This window comes from Phocoena sinus, chromosome X (genome assembly GCF_008692025.1).
Source record: "Phocoena sinus isolate mPhoSin1 chromosome X, mPhoSin1.pri, whole genome shotgun sequence".
Classification (NCBI taxonomy): domain Eukaryota; kingdom Metazoa; phylum Chordata; class Mammalia; order Artiodactyla; family Phocoenidae; genus Phocoena; species Phocoena sinus.
This window is the reverse complement of record NC_045784.1, coordinates 38,863-55,678: the sequence shown is the minus strand read 5'-3', so window position 1 is coordinate 55,678 and position 16,816 is coordinate 38,863. Positions and strand designations below refer to the sequence as shown.

Sequence of the window (16,816 nt, the reverse complement as noted above, 5' to 3'; positions counted from 1 at the left end):
CCCTGGAACAGCGCCCGTGCGCGCAGAGAGCAGGTGTGCCCGTGCAGTTTGTCAGGGAAAGCGCTGTGAAGGGAGCCGCCGGCATCTCTTTTCCTGGAGTTCTAGCAGCGGATACCCCGGGCGCGGCGCGGGGCAACGTCGTGGTGCGTCTTGCGTGAGGCGGGGAGGTGTCGACCTCGGGCAGTAGGAGGCTTCGGGACTCGACCCTCCGCAGGTGCGCAGCGAGCCTCCCCGTGTCGCTGGAGCGTGTGGCGCCCTGGGTAATGACAGCGCAGCGCTGTTGGAAAGGAGAGCGCGGTTTGCCGCGAGCGCCTGTGTTGTTTTAAGGGCTTTATCGCAGGCACCTACCAGCCGGAGCGCCCTTCTCCGCGGCTTCAGTGACGACTCGGCTTGTAAACATCACGGTGCTTCTCCTCAGCGCGCACAGAAGCAAACCCCGTGTCTGTGCCTCGTGTGTAAATTCGTGTAAGGGGACCATGGAGTTGAAAAGCCATGGCCACCTGGGACCTTTCAGCAAGTGGAGGTTCTGCTGCCTCACGGATATTCGGCACATTAATCACTTGTATTTTCGCCCAGGCGAGGAGTGAAAGGTCATCTCGTGGCCAAAAAAAAATCACATCGAATCAAGCCAGGCTGTTTGGGGTGGGAAAAAAGACCTGCTTTCTGCTGGTAGTGTAACTGGATTTTTTTCCTGGGATCGTGTCTCAACTTTTACAGGGCTTCTGGTACTTTTCTGTCTGACCTCTATCCTTCAACTTGTGAAATTCTGTCTGCAAGTGGCTGATGCATGTGTGTTTGTTGCTTGTGGAGAAGGAAAGTCTATTTAGAATCTGAACGTGGAGACCTTAAAGTGGACTCAGCTAAGGGTGATCTTCTTCAGAGAGGAGGTCTGAGGTTTGCTGGTTACCCTTTGTGTGCGTGGTGCACACATGGTGCACACAGGTTGCACCGGGGTGTTCCCTGGATTGGGGAGCCCTTCCCTCTCCCCCCACGGCGGCTGTGACTTGATCTTGGTTGGGGGGGGGGGGTGTCCTGGCTCCACGCAGAACTGTTCATGAAAGCCTGGTTGTTCCAGGATGGCTGTTGGTCTTACAGAATCACTTTTTGGTATACGCGATTTACGGTTGCCTTTAAGAGGTAGAAGTTTCACCTTACGGCAGATGTGTTCCCGTGACGTTTCCCACAAACGTCCGCACGCACTGCGTGGAGTGAGTGCTTCTTGGGGTGGGCATTGGGGGAGTGTCCGGGAGGAGAGTTTTCCTGGCTTCCTTTGCCCCTTGGTGTTTGAGTGTGGACTCGGTGCAGAGCCATGGGTGGTCGGCAGACTTCAGGGCATGGGGAGATGGGGGGAGCGTGGAAGGAGATGGTGGGGGGCGTGGGGAGATGATGGGGGCGGAGGGCAGCTGGGGAAGGTATGGGGAGGAGGGCATGTGGAGATGGGGGTGTGGCCGGAGAGGATGGCCTGAGGGAGGTGGGGTTGGCCTTGTGGGCAGACGGGGACTGTGGAGGGATGGGGGTTGCTTCGTACATGCCGGCCCTGCTGCCAGCTTGGGGAGTCCGTGCTGGTTTTGGGGCCAAGGGAAGGTGTGCAGCGAGGCTGTGTCATGCGTGGGAGGCTGTCCTGCCCCTGCGGCCTGTGTCCGCCCGCCTGCCCTGCCTGTGGCACCCGCACCTTGCGCGCTCTGAACAGCCCCGAGGCCCCCAGGACGTCCACCGCGACGTCCCTCAGACCTCGTCACAAGCCCTCGAGGGGCCGCTATGGCCGTGCTGCCTGCCCTGTCCAAGCCGGGTCCTGACGCTCCGTCCCCCGGCGCTTGACTCTCGGGCTCTGCACACGCTCTCCTCCACTGTCACCGTGCTCTGGTCCCGCTCACGCCCGTCCAGCTGCCCTGTGGGGTCCTTCAGGTGGATGCACGGGGCACCAAGAACCCAGCGCAGCCGCCCCCGGGGGACAGTGCTGGGTGTTGACCTGACCTCTCCTCCACACAGTGACAGCCTGGCCTGGGGACTCTGACCGTCTCGGACACCGCGCGGGGGTCACGGCCCCGCGCAGGGTGGGCCCTGAGTACCCCCTTGATCCATGCTCCCAGGACCCAGGGGTCAGACGTGGGCCCCCGGGTCCCTGAGCCCACGGATGTGACCCCTCACACCGCCCCCCGTCCCGTCCACGCCCCCAGCCCTGCCTTCCGGCCCTGTGGGGCCCCAGCGTCCTCTGGCCAGGGGTGCAGACCCAGCCGACGTCTCAGGACCCTGCCTCGTGGGCGTGGAGCCCCGGCCTGTCCCCTCACGGCAGCCGCCCCGCTCGGCCCAGCTCCTCGTGGGTCTGAGACTTTGCTCTCCAGCCACCTTTTCTCCCCTGGAAACCTCTGTGGCTCATGTGGCCTCTCGACGCCAGTCCCTCTCCTGTGGTGGCTAGAGGACTTTTGAACAGACCCACGCGCAGGGCCAGCCGTTCTCATCTTTGTTTTGGCGCCTCTGCTTTAAACTTTCGCATTTGGACTCTTGCTGTCCGTCCAGCGGGCCCTTGGCAGATCTAGCTGGGGAGCCTGCCGCCAGCCGGTGGGGAGGGGCCCTGGGGTCGGAGGAGAAGCAGCTCCGGCCCGCAGGGCCTCCCAGCCCGGCGGTGGACTCTGGTGGCTGCCATGCCCGCCCGTGTCCCTGCGCCGCCTGCCGGGCTTGGCCGCTGCCCCTGGGTCTCGGCTCGGATGGGGCCGGCCCGCTGGTTGCTGCTCCCGGGCTGTGCCGCACTTGCCCTGCATCCTGCCCTGGCAGAGTCGGAGCCATGGTCGTTTCCGCCGCCCCAGCTAGTGCGTCTGCCCGACGGGGCGCTGGCCGTGCAAGACTGCGTTTAGAGAAGGCTGGACTGGGCGCTTGCTTGTGCGGGCCCACCTCCCGGGGCCCCTGCCGCTGTGCAGGGATGGCCGTGCTTTCCCATGAGGCCGAGTTTTCAGCCAGCCTGTGTTCTGGGGGCCCCGGGCGTCTCCGTGATGTCTGGAATCGTGATGAGTCAGGCAGCGCTAGTGTCCGTGCGGGCGACAGAAATAGCTCTTTGCGAGCAGGTGTCATCTTGACCGGTGCCCGGGTGACAGCCGGGAGGCGGGCGTCAGGAGTGTCGCTGGGAGGGAAGCTGCCCTGCTCTGGGAGCCGAGTGCCCCACCTGCTGTGTTGGCTTCTGAGAGGCTTCAGCCCTGCTTGAGAATCCTCCCTGTCTGTCTGTCTCTCACACACACACACACACACACACACACACACACACATAAACACAGACACATATTTGTGCCATGTCCGCTTTCATTGTGGACGTCCAACCTGGACGCAAGTAGCTCAGGAAACAGCCCCCGTGGTCCCCTCCGGCTCTCCTAAGGCCTGTTTGGGGCCTGGAGGTGGCCGGCTCCCAACAGCGCCCTGTGTGCTGGAAAAGAACGCGTGTCCTGCAGCTGTGCCGGCCGCGCTCTATTTATGTCCCAGAGATAACACTGTAAATCTCTCGTGTCCGTGCCCAGCTGTTTGTTTTTCCGTCATCCGGTGGTCCGTCAGGGGTGGCGGGGGAGCGGGCCTGGCCTGCCTCTGTGCCGCGTCCCTGCATTTCCCCAGCACCTTGGCTTGGTCGGCGCCGAGGCTGTGCTAGGGCACCGGTCAGCTCCGGGTCGGCAGAGCTTCCTGTGATGGACGCCCAGTGTGGTGTCCTGACCATCTGTCTGTCACATCCAGACTTTCAACCCTATCTGGGCGTGAATATGGTGATGCCAGCCTTCTTTTTGTCACTGTTGGCTGCTGTATCTTTTTCCACTTGTTAAAAGTTTTCCACCTCTGTGTCCTTATATCTTACATGTGTTTCCTGTAAGTCAGTCTTACTTTCTTTTTTCCATCTGATCTTTGTTTTTTAATTGGAACATTTCATCCATTTACATTTATAAGGACTATTAATCCATTCTGATTTATTTTCACGATCTCATTTATGTTTCTTTTTATGCTCTCCTTTCCCTCTTTTTTATCTTTTCCTCGCCGGAGCACTTAATACTAGCTTACTGCTCATCTTACAAGGTCAGTGACTTCGTTTCTCTAGGTACAGAATGAGTATCTTTACCCTCCAACTCAAAACCTTCAAACCCTTCACTGCCGGCACCCTCTCGTTTCATGTTGTTGTCCTGAGAGAGTCTTTAAAGAGAGGTAAAACAATATTCTTATTACCGATGTACGTGGAGGGCGTGTGCGTGGATTTACCCATGTAGGCGCCATGTTCCTTGCCCTTCGTTCCATCCTGCAATTCAGACCTTCCATTTGGGAGCGCGTTGCTTCCTGCCTGAGCCCAGTTCTCCTGGGAGGGGCCTACGAGCTGACGTGGGGCAGGTGCCACGGAGCTGGTGACATGGGGAGAGCTCACTGCTCTCAGGAGGCGAGGCTCCACTCCGCCGTGTCCTTGGCGGCTTCATTTCCCTTCGCTTCCGGTGGCTGGTGAGGGCGGCGTCCCCGTCCTGACAGCAGAGAAAATAGCGCATGTTGTTGAGCGACACCTTGTCTGTATGTGTCTGCGGCCGTGGCTTGGCAGGTGGGGATACCTGCCCTGGGACCAGCCGGCCCAGCTGCTTCGGGGATGGGCGATGGTGGCACCCGGCGCTGAGTGCCGCCGTGCCGGGGAGGATGCCAGAGGTGTCAGTGCAAGCCAGCAGCCCTTTCCACAGGCGTGAGCCATGAGCTGCTACAGGTGACAGCCCAGGACATGGGGCCTGCGCTCCATCCTGCCCTCCAAACACAGGCGAGGAAAACTGAACCCGCCCAGAGGAGTGAAACCGGAGGAAACATTCCCCAGGTGAAGCCTGGGCGTCCCCAGGTGATGCGTGAACCCTCCAATCTCTCCGTCCTCAGGACTGGCGCTGGGTCTTGCTTCCCCTGCGGCTGTTCTTTGCCGCGGTAGGTGGGCATCACAGCCTAGCAGCTCTGCCCCGAAACCAAATCCCAGAGCCAGGACGTCCTAGGGCTGGGAGGAGGGGGTCAGCCTCTGTCCCTGGGAGCCGACAGGACCGAGTCTGAATGGAACGTTAGGCGTCCCGCGGCCCCTCCCGGGGAAGGGGCTCCTCCGGGGCCTGTCCTCCCGCTTCCAGCCGTCCCCCCACCCCATCCCCGTGCTGTTGCTGCCCCAGCCCGTGGCCATGCCGGCCCTCAGGGCGGCCTGCTGCGCCTCTCCCTCCCCTCCGGGCGCCTCCCATCTCCCGCTCGCCTCTCAGGACTGAGCCAAGTCTGAACGCAGCCCCTCAGGATCGTGTTGGCCCCGTGGTGATCGCAGAGCTCGTCGCCCAGTGTCCCCAGGCTGCCACACGGAACTGGTACAGCCGACTCATGACGGCTCCACCTCCTCTCGGTACGGTCACTGCCCCGCGCAAGGTCACCAAGCACTGAACAGCTGCCTCCTCAGCTGGGGCCTCAGGAAACACAGGAGACGTGGGGCATCCGCGACGTGACAGGAGGGGACGCGGGACATCCCCTATGTGGCTGACGGGACATGGGACGTCCCGAGGTGTGACCGAGGGGACGCGGGATGTCCCTGATGTGACAGAGGGGTCGCGGGAGGTCCCGAGGTGTGACTGAGGGGACGCAGGAGGTCCCTGATGTGACCGAGGGGTCGTGGGACATCCCGAGGTGTGACCGAGGGGACGCGGGAGGTCCCTAATGTGACCGAGGGGTCGCGGGAGGTCCCAAGGTGTGACTGAGGGGGATGCCTGCTGTCTCCTGCTGTGTTGCGGGTGGAGAAGCGGTCTGAGTTGCAGGCTGTAAGAGTGACGTCCACTCACAGCGTTAGAATCAGTGCGCAGCGTGACTCCGAAGGGCCGTGTGCTGTGTCTCGGCTGCAGGTTGGTGGCGGGGCCCCTGGTGCTTGTGGGCGTGGAGCTGTGCTGTGTGTGCCTGGTCGGGGCGGCTGGGACGGGGGCACCCCGCCGTGAGCACACCGCCACCGCGCCCCGTCCTTGGCTGTGCGGGCCTGGCTGCCCGCCCGCCCCAACCCCCTGGATGTAACCACCCCTGGTGGGGCAGTGCTACCTGTGAGCCCTCTCTCCTGCGTTTGCCTTCCATCTGCTTTTCCATGTGTGTCTCTGGATGCCCAGGGGCCGTGGGCTCCGTGTGTCCTAGTGCCCTGGGTGCGCTGAGTTTCCCAGACCTCGTTGGTGGGCGTACCCCTCGCCGTCCCCTCTCTGGAACACCTGGTCCCTCCCCGTCCCCCGCCGGTCCCATGGCCTGAGGCCTTGGGTGCTCATCCCTCGCTCCAGCGCTTCCCACCAGGACCCTGGGCTCTTTCTGCTGCGTCACAGTATGTCCTCGTGTCCCCAGCCACAGGGAATCTGGGGTGTGTCTAGGAGGTGGGCCGTGGGCTGGACTGTGCTTCCCTGTCCCTGCCCATCAGGGATGCCCGGATGTGTGAGTCTCCATGGGCATTACAGGCCGTGACTCGGGGCAGCTGTTTCTGGCACCCAGGAGGCCTTGCTGGGTCAGCGCAGAGGCACACTGCACATCCTGCAGGGGGACAGTACCCCACAGTCCAGGGACAGCAAGGCTCACCGAGTGTGGCCACCCTCCCGGCCTCCCCAGAGCTGCCCAGTCCCAGCGCGTCCACTCCCAGCAGGTGCTTCCTGAGTGGTTCCACTGACTGGTCCCGTCTACTCAGGGGCATTGGCGAACGCAACCCTCCTTTGCATGCGTGGTGCACGCTTCTGACCTGTGACTGCACCGAGCTCACAGGTCACCCCGCCGGCCACCGGGCAGACATCCTGACACTGCCGTTTGGAAGGCGCGGTGTGGCTCCAGGATGGCTTCCGGGCGCTCCCTGTGCCAGGATGCTAAGCCCTCGGGGCTGTGGTGCTTTCTGAGGGCCGTGCCCGGCCACGGCGCTGGCCTCACATCCCGTCCACAGGGAAGGGTGGTGTGGGGACAGGCGGTTCCAGGCGCGAGACGCAAACGAGGGGACAGCCCCCCTGTGCCGACCTTGGCCTCCCGGGAGGGCAGGAGGGCAGGTTCTCTCAGCAGCCGTCCTTGTCCTGAGGGGTCACACCCGAGGCAGGATCGGGGGAAGCAGGGCCATGTGTGTGGCGCTCCGCCACGGGCCGCGTCACCTCCCGTGTCTGCAGTCAGCCTGGTGATGGTCTGGGCGTTCTGTCCACAGTCGGGTTCGCTGGGCTCGGGGCAGCCGCTCTGGCCCAGCCCGCCTCTGCTCAGGATGCACCGGTGGGAAGCAGGTGCTCACCGTGCTGGGTCCTCACTGCTCTCTCTCTCAGGTCCAGACGAGGAAGGAGCAGCCCCTGCCGCCCGCTGCCAGCCTGAGCATCCCCACATTCTACTTCCCCCGAGGCCGCCCGCAGGACGCGGTGAACGTAGACGCCATCATCGCCAAGATCGAGAGGACTTTCGCCCAGTTCCCGCACGAGAGGGCCACCATGGGGGACATGGGCAGAGTGGCCAAGGTGGGTGTCTGCGCGTGAGGACGTGGCCCGCGGTCCCCCTGCGGTCGTGGCCTCACACTGCCTGATATTCCCTGGGGCCTGAGGTTCTCTGTTAGTCCAGCGGTTTGGACTTGGTGCTCCTACCACAGGAGCTGAGGCCCGACCCCCGGCCTCGGAACCGGGATCCCACAAGCCACACGGCACTGCAAAAAAAAAAAAAAAGGCAAAGCAGGGCAATAAGAAAGAATAAAAACTAAAATAAACTTAGAAAAATAAAAATATTGTAAAATTAAAAATAAAACAACAACAAGGCAAAACAGAACCACGACAGCAGAAAAAAGAAAAAAGGGGCCTGGAAGAGGCCTGAGGGGTGGGGCTTAGGCCTAGCACCGCGGGAGGGGCCCTGGAAGGCTGAGGGTTAGGCCCAGGACCCCGGCAGGCTCGCCAGGGCCAGAGTGGTCGGGGGAGACGCTGGCCACGCTCCCCTCTGACCCCCTGATCCCCCTCCCATGTGGGAACCCCTCCCCTTCCCGTCCCGAGGGTGCCGGTCCCATCCCACCTCCACTTTTCCTCCCCTCCTCCTTCCCCTCCACGTCCTGCCCAGTTGCTTGGGGATCCCTCCCTTCCCTTTAGATGTCTGAGGCCCCACCGCACCTGGCCGGTGCCCTGTTGTGAGGAGACTCGCACTCCGCCTCTTCCTGTGCGCCATCTGGACCCCTCCTCCTCCAGGGTGTTCACTGCCCCCTTTTTAACTCGTGTCTGTTGAATGAAGCGGTCTGTTCCGTTGTCTGTCCCTTCAGGGGAATTCTCTTGGTCTGTTAACTGCGAGTGGTTTCCCTGCTTCCTGTACTTACATTTCTCTTACTCTGTGAACTTAGGAGAAACAATTACGTGTTGTAGTCTTGGGAGGCTATTTTATGTGGGACTCTGTCCCTTAATCTTTTTGGCACAAGGGCGGCTTTTAGTTTGGCACGCTTGCCACCTCTTTCCTCAGCGTGTGCTTGCTGTTACCCCCGTAATAGGGGTGTGCAGGGGCCGGCAGCCCGTGCGCACTCCCGGGGCCCCTACCAGCAGGGGCAGTGATTGGCGCTTGCTGACGGGTCTCTCAGCGGGTGCGGTGGCCCGCGCGCGCTCCCAAGCCCTCGCCGGGCAGGGACAGTGATTAGCACCTGCTCGCTGGTCTCTTGGGCACAGTGGCAGCCGGCCTGCTCCCAGGATGGCAGGGGCAGCGATTGTTGCCTGCTCCCTCATCTCTCGCAGCAGTGGTGGCTCACGCCCACCCCGGGGTTCGTGTAGGCGGTGTGCTGTTGCCTGAGAGTGTGCGCGCTTGGGGAGAGAAGCTTCTTCAGTGGTCCCGCCGTTCCCCTTGCACATCCCCCAACAATCGTGCCTTGCCTCTCCGGGGGGACCCAGGCTTCTTCCACGTACACCCTCCACGGCCACACTCCAGCCCCTTCAGGATGTCTCCGCACAGCCAACCCCCGTCCTCTCCCCGGGTCTGACCTCTGAAGCCCAAGCTTCAGCGCCCAGCCCCCACCCGCCCCAGTGGACGGGTGTCTCAGTCTGGGGAGCACAGGGCAGCAGTGACCACCGTATGTGCAGGTCACTGCCTGCGTTGCCTTTCTCAGACCTGCTGTTGTGCTCTCTCTGAGGCCCTGAAGCTCCCCCTTCGTCCACGCTGATCTCCCTGCCAGCGAGGGCACTCTCCAGGGTGCAGGAACCTTGCCTCTTCCACAGCTCCCTCCCTGGGGCCCAGGTCCTGTCCCCATTCCTTTCTCTCTCTCTCTTTTTCTCTTCTTTGTTTTGCCCTGCCTGGTTCCATGGAGATTTTCTTGCCCTTTCTGTAGTCTGAGGTCTTCTGCCAGTGTGCAGTAGGTGTCCGGTGAGAGCTGTTCCACACGCAGGTGGATTGTTCTTGTATTTGTGGGAGGATGTGAGTTCCATGTCCTTCTCCTCCTCCGCAGTGATCGCTTTCCTCCACATTTTCCTCTTTGAGTTTTAATTTCCTTTAATGTTACTGCTTTATTAAGGGTTTTAATTTCTGGGGTCACTTTTGGTCATTTATACTTTTTTCTAAAACAATCGTTGGCATGATTATAAATGTATTATTCTAAAGCTTTTCCTTATCTTCTCATATGATTCTTTTAAAATTTTTGTTTTCTTTTGGAGTATAATTGATATACAGTCTTGTGTTAGTTTCAGGTGTACAGCAAAGTGATTCACTTATACATATATCTATTTCTATTTCAGAATTTTTTTCCCACTTAGGTTATTACACGACATTGAGTAGAGTTCCCTGTGCTATACAGTAGGTCCTTGTTGATTATCTGTCTTGTATGTAGTAGGGTGTATATGTTAACTCCAGACCCCTAATTTATCCCTCCCCGTTGCCTTTCCCCTTTGGTAGCCATAAGTTTGCTTTCTAAGTTTGTGAGTCTGTTTCTGTTTTGTTAATAAGTTCATTTGTATCATTTTTTTAGATTCCACATATAAGTGATATCATATGATATTTGTTTTTCTCTGTCTCACTTACTTCACTCAGTATGATCATTTCTAGGTCCATCCATGTTGCTGCAAATGGCATGATTTCATTCTCTTTGATGGCTGAGTCATATTCCATTGTACGTATGCACCACATCTTTATCCGTTCACCTGTCGATGGACATTTAGGTTGCTTCCATGTCTTGGCTATTGTAAATAGTGCTGTAATGAACATTGGGGTGTGTTTATCTTTTCAAATCATGGTTTTCTTTGGATATATGCCCTGGAGTGGGTTAGCTGGATCACTTGGCAACTCTGTTTTTAGGTTTCTGAGGAACCTCCACACTCTTCTCCACAGTGGCTGCACCAACTTACATTCCCACCGGCAGTGAAGGAGGGTTCCCTTTTCTCCACACCCTCCCCAGCATTTATTGCTTGTACATTTTTTAACAGTTGCCACTCTGCCCAGTGTGAGGTGATACCTCATTGTAGTTTTGATTTACATTTCTCTGATAGTTAGCAGTGTTGAGCATCTTTTCATGTGCTTTTTGGCCATTTGTATGCCTTCTATGGAGAAGTGTCTATTTAGATCTTCTGCCCAGTTTTCAATTGACTTGTTTTCTTTCATACTGAGCTGCATGAGCTGCTTGTATATTTTGGAGATAAATCCTTTGTCAGTTGCTTCGTTTGCAAATGTTTTCTCCCACTCTGTGTGTTGTCTTTTTGTTTTGTTTTGATGATTTCCTTTGCTATGCAAAACTTGTAAGTTTAATTAGGTCCCATTTGTTTATTTTTGTTTTTATTTTCATTACTCTGGGAGCTAGGTTCAAAAAGATACTGCTGTGATTTATGTCAGAGTGTCTGTCTTTGTTTTCCTGTAAGAGTTTTCTAATATCCGGTCTTACATTTAGGTCTTTAATCCATTTTGAGGTTTTTTGTGTGTATGGTATTACACAGTGTTCTCATTTCTTTCTTTTACATGTAGCTGTCCAACTTTCCCAGCACCACTTATTGAAGAGACTGTCTTTTCTCCATTGTATATTCTTGCCTCCTTTGTCATAGGTTAATTGACCATAGGTGCATGTGTTTATCTCTGGGCTTTCTATCCTGTTCCGTTGAATGTTTTTATGCTGGAACCATACTGTTATGATTACTGTAGCTTTGTAGTGTAGTCCAAAGCCAGGGAGCCTGATTACTCCAGCTCTGTTTTTCTTCTCAAGATTGATTTGGTTATTTGGGGGTCTTTGTGTTTCCATATAAATTAAATTTTTTTTTCTTCTAGTTCTATGAAAAATGCCATTGGTAAATTGATAGGGTTTGCATTGAATCTGTAGATTGCCTTGGGTAGTATATTCATTTTGGCAGTATCGATTCTTTCAATCCAAGAACATCAAGTCTGCACATTTGACCCTTTGTCTTCGTAGGGTTATTTATCTCAGATTCCTTTTGACGAGTCATGCTAGAGGTTAACTTATATTTTTTCAGATAAGAATCTATCAACTCCATTGAGTACTTTAATTTTTTGTTCATCTCCTTCATAAACCTCTGCTTTCTTTTTTGTTACTTTATAACATTTTTTCTGTTGTCACTTTTTGCCAGCTTCTTGAATTGAACAATTATTTTTCAGTCAGCTTTATTGAGATATAATGGACACAGAGTAACACTCCCCAGTTCTAAGTATACAGTTTGACAGAATTTGATAAAAGTTCACCCCTGTGGATCCACATCACTGGCAAGGTAGGGAACACTAATCCCCCAGGGACGTCCCTTGGACTCCTTGATCAGTGGGTTGGGCCAGAGGGAGTGGCTTGGGCATCTGCCCACCCCCTTGGTGGTGCCGCGTACAGGGATCATGGGTGCAGGACCCTGCTTTTGCTCCTGGCACCGCAGAAGTGACAGTTAGGTTCTGACTTTTTTGTGTCTTGTTCATAATTTGCCCCAGCTGCACGTGTGTGCAGTTATTTTTAGTCCCTCGTAGTTTCTTCGTATCTGTTGCTGGAGGAGATGTTTGTCCATGTGCAAGCCCTGCAGCAAAGCGTCCCAGGTCCTGGCCTACCTCACCCTCACTCCCTGGCCCTATGGTGCTATTGTTTTGCCTTTTCTAGAATTTCACATGAATGGGATCATGTGGTGGGTTGTCTTGGGTTTTTCTGGCCTCTTTCACCCAGCCTAATCGTCAGTGTTCGTCCTTAGCATTTACTGCTAAGTAGCATTCTGTGCACACACGTCCCTCGGTGTATCTGTTTACTGGTGGATGAAAGGTTGTTCCCAGTTTTGTCTCATAAATAAAGCTGTTGTCTGTACACGGGATTTGTGCAACACCTTTGGAAGTTCTCTGAGGTGAGAAATGCTGCAGAGGTGCATTGCTTGGTCATCTGGTGACTATATCTTTAATTTTATAAGAAACTGTAAAACTGTCTTCCAGCGTGACTGTCCGTTATGTGTGTGCAGCCAGCAGTGTGTGAGACGCCAGTTGCTCTGTAAGCTGTCAGCACTTGGTGTGGATGCTTCTTAGCTGTAGCCGAGCTGGCGCCTGTGCAGAGGTCGCTTACTGTGGCTTCGTGTCTCATTTCCCTAATGATTATGTTCAATCCCTGGTTATGTGTTTGTTTCTCATCAGCATCTTTTTCTTTTTTTGGCAGCTCTCTTGAGGTACAGCTGATGTGAGGTAAACAATAGATGTTTACTGTGTGCCATTTAGTGAGCTTTGATGTGTGTGAATCCCCGTGAAACTATGCAGACAATCGAGATGAGAAGCATTTCCAGCATCCCCCCAAGTTGGCTTCTTTCCAGTCCATCCTGGCCCAGCCCCAGGCCCCCACTGGTCTACTTTCTGTCACTGTGGATTAGAGTTTCCTAGAACTTCATGTAAATAGAATCACAGAGTAGGTACTTATTTTTTTTAATTGTGGTAAAATTCACATAAAAATCTATCAGCACGTTAGCCATTCTAAGATCTAAGATTTAGAGGCCCTCATTACACACACGGTGTTGCACGACCCTTACCGCTGTCTAGTTACAGAGCACCCCCATCGCCCCAAAAGAAGCTCTGGGCCCCTTGGCGTCACTGCATTCCCCCTCCCCCAGCCCCTGACACCGCTCCTCTGCTTCTTGTCTCTGTGGATTTGCCTGTTCTAAAGATTTCATATTAATGGAACCAGTACACGAATTGTCCTGTGTCTGGCTTCTTTCCTTTACTTGGCATCGTGTCCTCCTCAAGGTCCATCCACGTGGTAGCCCGTGTCAGAGCTTCACTCCTTTTCGTGGCTGGGTCATATTCCATTAGGTGCTTGGACCCCGTTCTGCTTCTTCACTCATCCATAGATGGGCGTTTGGGTGGTTCCCACCTTTTGGCTGTTGTGAGCGGTGCTACTGTGAACATTTGAGTACGCGTGTTTGTGTGAGGCCCCGTTTTCAGTTCTTTTGGCTGGGGGGCGGCGGTGGTGTGTGTGTGTGTACACATACCTAGGAGTGGAATTGCTGGGTCGTGTGGCAATTCCGTGTTTGACTTACTGAGGGGCCACCCAGCTGACTTCCACGGCAGCTGCGCCATCTTGCATCCCCACCCGCACGTGTGGGTTCCCGTCTCTCCACATCCTCTGCACGCTTGCTTTTCTCTCTCTTTCACTGTAGCCATTTGTCTTGGTTCAGGCTGATGTACCAAATCCTGCAGACTGGGTGGCTTATAAACAGCAGAAGTTTGCTTCTCATAGTTCTGGAGGCTGGATGTCCCAGATCAAGGTGTCAGCAGGGCTGGTTCTGGTGCGGGCTGTCCTCTGGGGTACAGAAGTTTCTTGCTGTGTCCTCACCTGGAAGAAGCGGTGAGGGAGCTCTCTGGAGTCCCTTTTCTAAGGACACTAATCCCGTTCGTTCATAGGGCACCACCTTCATGACCTCATCACCTCCCAAAAGCTCCACCTCCTAATACCATCACCTTGGGCGGGGGCCGGGGGGGGGCAGGATACAAACATTCAGACCACAGCTCTATCCTATTGGGTATATGGAGATAACTTGTTTGAATTTGCACATTTCTAATGACTGACAGTACTGAGTGAGCATCTTTTAAATGTGCCCATTTGTCATTGTATGTCTTCTTTGATGACATGCCTGTTCAGATCATTTGCCCATTTAAAAATCTGGTGTTTTCTTACTAGTGCGTTATATGTGCTTTGCATACATTCTGGATACCAGTCCTTTGTCAGAGGTCCTGTGCAGCCGACGCTGTCTCCCCGTGTTCGCTCGTCTTTCTGCTCTCATAACAGTCTTTGGAATTGCAAACGTTTTTCATTTTGATTGTGTCCAGTTTTCAGATTTTTTCCCTACTTGGTTTATGCATTTGTATCCTTGATGAGAAGTGCTGGAAAATCCAAGGCCAGTAGGATTTTTCTCTTGTGTTTTCTTCTAAAGGCCGATTCGAGTAACTCTTCCCTTCAGGTCTGTGTTCCACTCTGAGTTGGGTACTGGCACATGTGGGGTAGGAGGGAAGGTGCATCTCTGCACACAGTGTCCAGTGGCCCCAGACCCACTCGTTGGGCACCTCGTCCTCCCGCTGACTTGCCTCGGCACCTTCTTCCGACAGGAATTGCCGTACGTGAGTCTGTCCCTGGACGCTCTTGGGTGTCGGTGACGGGTTGTCTGTCACAGCAGGACAGCACTGGCCCCGCTGCTGTAGCCTCACTGCTGTGTTCATTTCAGGCAGTGCCGATTTTCCTGCTTCTCTGTGATTCTCAAGTGCTGAGACTGTTCTGGTGTCTCTGCATTCCCACACGAACTTCAGAATCACCTTCCCCACGTCTGCGAAAGAAGCCTGCTGGGATTCGGCTTGTGATCGTTTGAGTGTGTAGGTGAATTTGGGGACAGTCCACGCCTTTCCAACATCGAGTCTGCTGGGTTATGACCCCAGCATTTCTCAGACTTTAAGGCGTCGTTAATTTCTCTCAGTATCTGTTTTGTCATGTTCATCTTTCATCAAACGTATGAATACTTGGGCATAACCCAGTGTTTCATATCTTTGGTGATACCGTCAATAGCGTTATTTTACTGCAGTTTACTGCAGTTTACGGCTGTTCCTTGAAGTGTACAGAAGTACCGTTGATTTTTGTGTGTTGACTTTGGACGAAACATACTCCTCAGATCACTTTTTCAGGTTCCTTAGGAGTTTCTAGTAGACGATCACGTCCTCCACAGATAAAGAGGGTGTCCCCGTTTCCTCTGTAATCTGCGTGTCTTGTATCCTCTTTCCTGCCCTGTTCACTGTGCTGGCCGGGCCTCCCTGAGGACGTTGTCTCGGGGTGTGGGAGCAGCACAGCCCTCCCCCACCAGCCTTAGGGCGCGTCGCTCCCAGCAGACGCAGTGTGGGGGCTGCAGCTGCTCCTGTGTCCTTTGTCAGGTTGAGGAACCTAGTTTGCTGAGAGCCCTTGTACTGTGTGAAATCTCGAAGGCGTGATGAAATTTGCCCAGTGCTTTTCTGCGCGTATTGAGGGCTCCTGTGGTTTTTCTTCTTCCCTCAAGCCGTCTTGCGTCTTTGGATGAATCCCATTTCATCATAAATCCTGTCTCTTCCTCCTTACGTGCTTTTGGATCCTGATTGCTGGTGTCTTGTTAGGGTTTAAATCCAGGCTCCGGAAAGACGCCCATCTGGAGATGCCTTGTCTAGTGAGTTCTCTGGTTCGGTAGCAGGGTGGCCTGGCCTCACAGAATTGGTTGGGCTATTGCCCTCTTTTCCGGAGCCGTGTGTTTAGAACTGGGCTGGTGTTCTACGTTAAACGTTGGCAGAATGCACAGTGAAGCATTGGGGTTGGACATTCTCTCCCTGGGAAGGTTGTGGACGTTGCGTTTGATGGGGTAGTTCCTGTCTTTCAAGTGTGTGCCCAGCTCCCATGACTTGGTGAATTTATTGACACACGTTGTTGGTAAGATTCCACACGTTTAGGGTCTGTACTGACTGACGTCCCTCTGCCACTTCTGATGTTGGCATTTGTGTCTTCTGTCCTTGTCCTCAGCCAGCTTGGCCAGAAGTTTTTTTATTTTCCTGATCTTTCCTGAGAACTAGCTTTTAGTTTTGCTAACTTTTCTGTAATGATTTCCTATTGCAGCGATTTCCCGTCTTTATTATTTCCTCTCTTCTGCTCTCTTTAGGGCTAACTGTTCTGCTTGCAGTTTCTTAACGAGGCAGCTTTGTGCACTCAGCCTTTCTGCTTTGCTCACGGAAGCACTCAATGCTGTGAACTTCCTTCCGGGCGCTGCTTGACCGGCATCCCAAACATTGTTGATGTGTTGATTTGGGGGTTTTTTCGTGCTTGTTTTTTTTTTCGCTTCTCATTCAGTGCAAACCGCATTTGTGTTTGACTTGTAACTTCTCCTTTGGCTGATGTGTTATTTAGAATTTCGTTGTTTTGATTTTCAACTCCAGCACCTTGTTCACACATGTTTTGGTTACTGGTTTCCAGTTTAGTTCTGTCGTGGGCAGGGTTGCTCTGTCTGGTCTCAGTGCTTTCAGATGAACTGAGACTTGTTTTCTGGGCTGAGGGTGGTCGCCTTGGTAAATGCGCACTTGAAGGCCGTCCAGCCCTTGAGTGTCGGCTTGCTCCCTGGGTTCCGAGCGTGTCCAGGTCCCGGCGTTTCGGCAGCTTCTGCCTGTTCCTTCGGTGAGGGTGCGGCTCCCGATGCTGAGAGACTGCGGGGTTTCCCTGGGGAGCCGTGGGCCGGGGGCCGTGGCCTTTGTGCCTCTGTTGGCGGCTGTGTCGTGTGAGGACCTCCTGTCCCCAGATCAGCTCCGCCCTCACACCCCTTCTTCTCTCTCGTCATCGCGACACGGCCCTTGTTCTTGCCGGAGACATGCTTCTCGGGAGCCTGCGCGCCCGAGATCGGTGGACCCGCTTCTCTGAACACAGAAAGGGGCAAAC

General features: G+C 54.9%; 1 protein-coding gene across 2 annotated transcripts in view; it reads left to right on the top strand.

The window, feature by feature from the left end:
• PPP2R3B (protein phosphatase 2 regulatory subunit B''beta) overlaps positions 1–16,816 on the top strand; it is a 51,919-nt gene that overhangs the window by 16,326 nt on the left and 18,777 nt on the right. For both annotated transcript variants that reach the window (XM_032620711.1, XM_032620712.1), the window contains exon 2: positions 7,266–7,451. In XM_032620711.1, the coding sequence (XP_032476602.1) occupies positions 7,266–7,451 (186 nt within the window). The remainder of the gene's footprint in view (positions 1–7,265; positions 7,452–16,816) is intronic.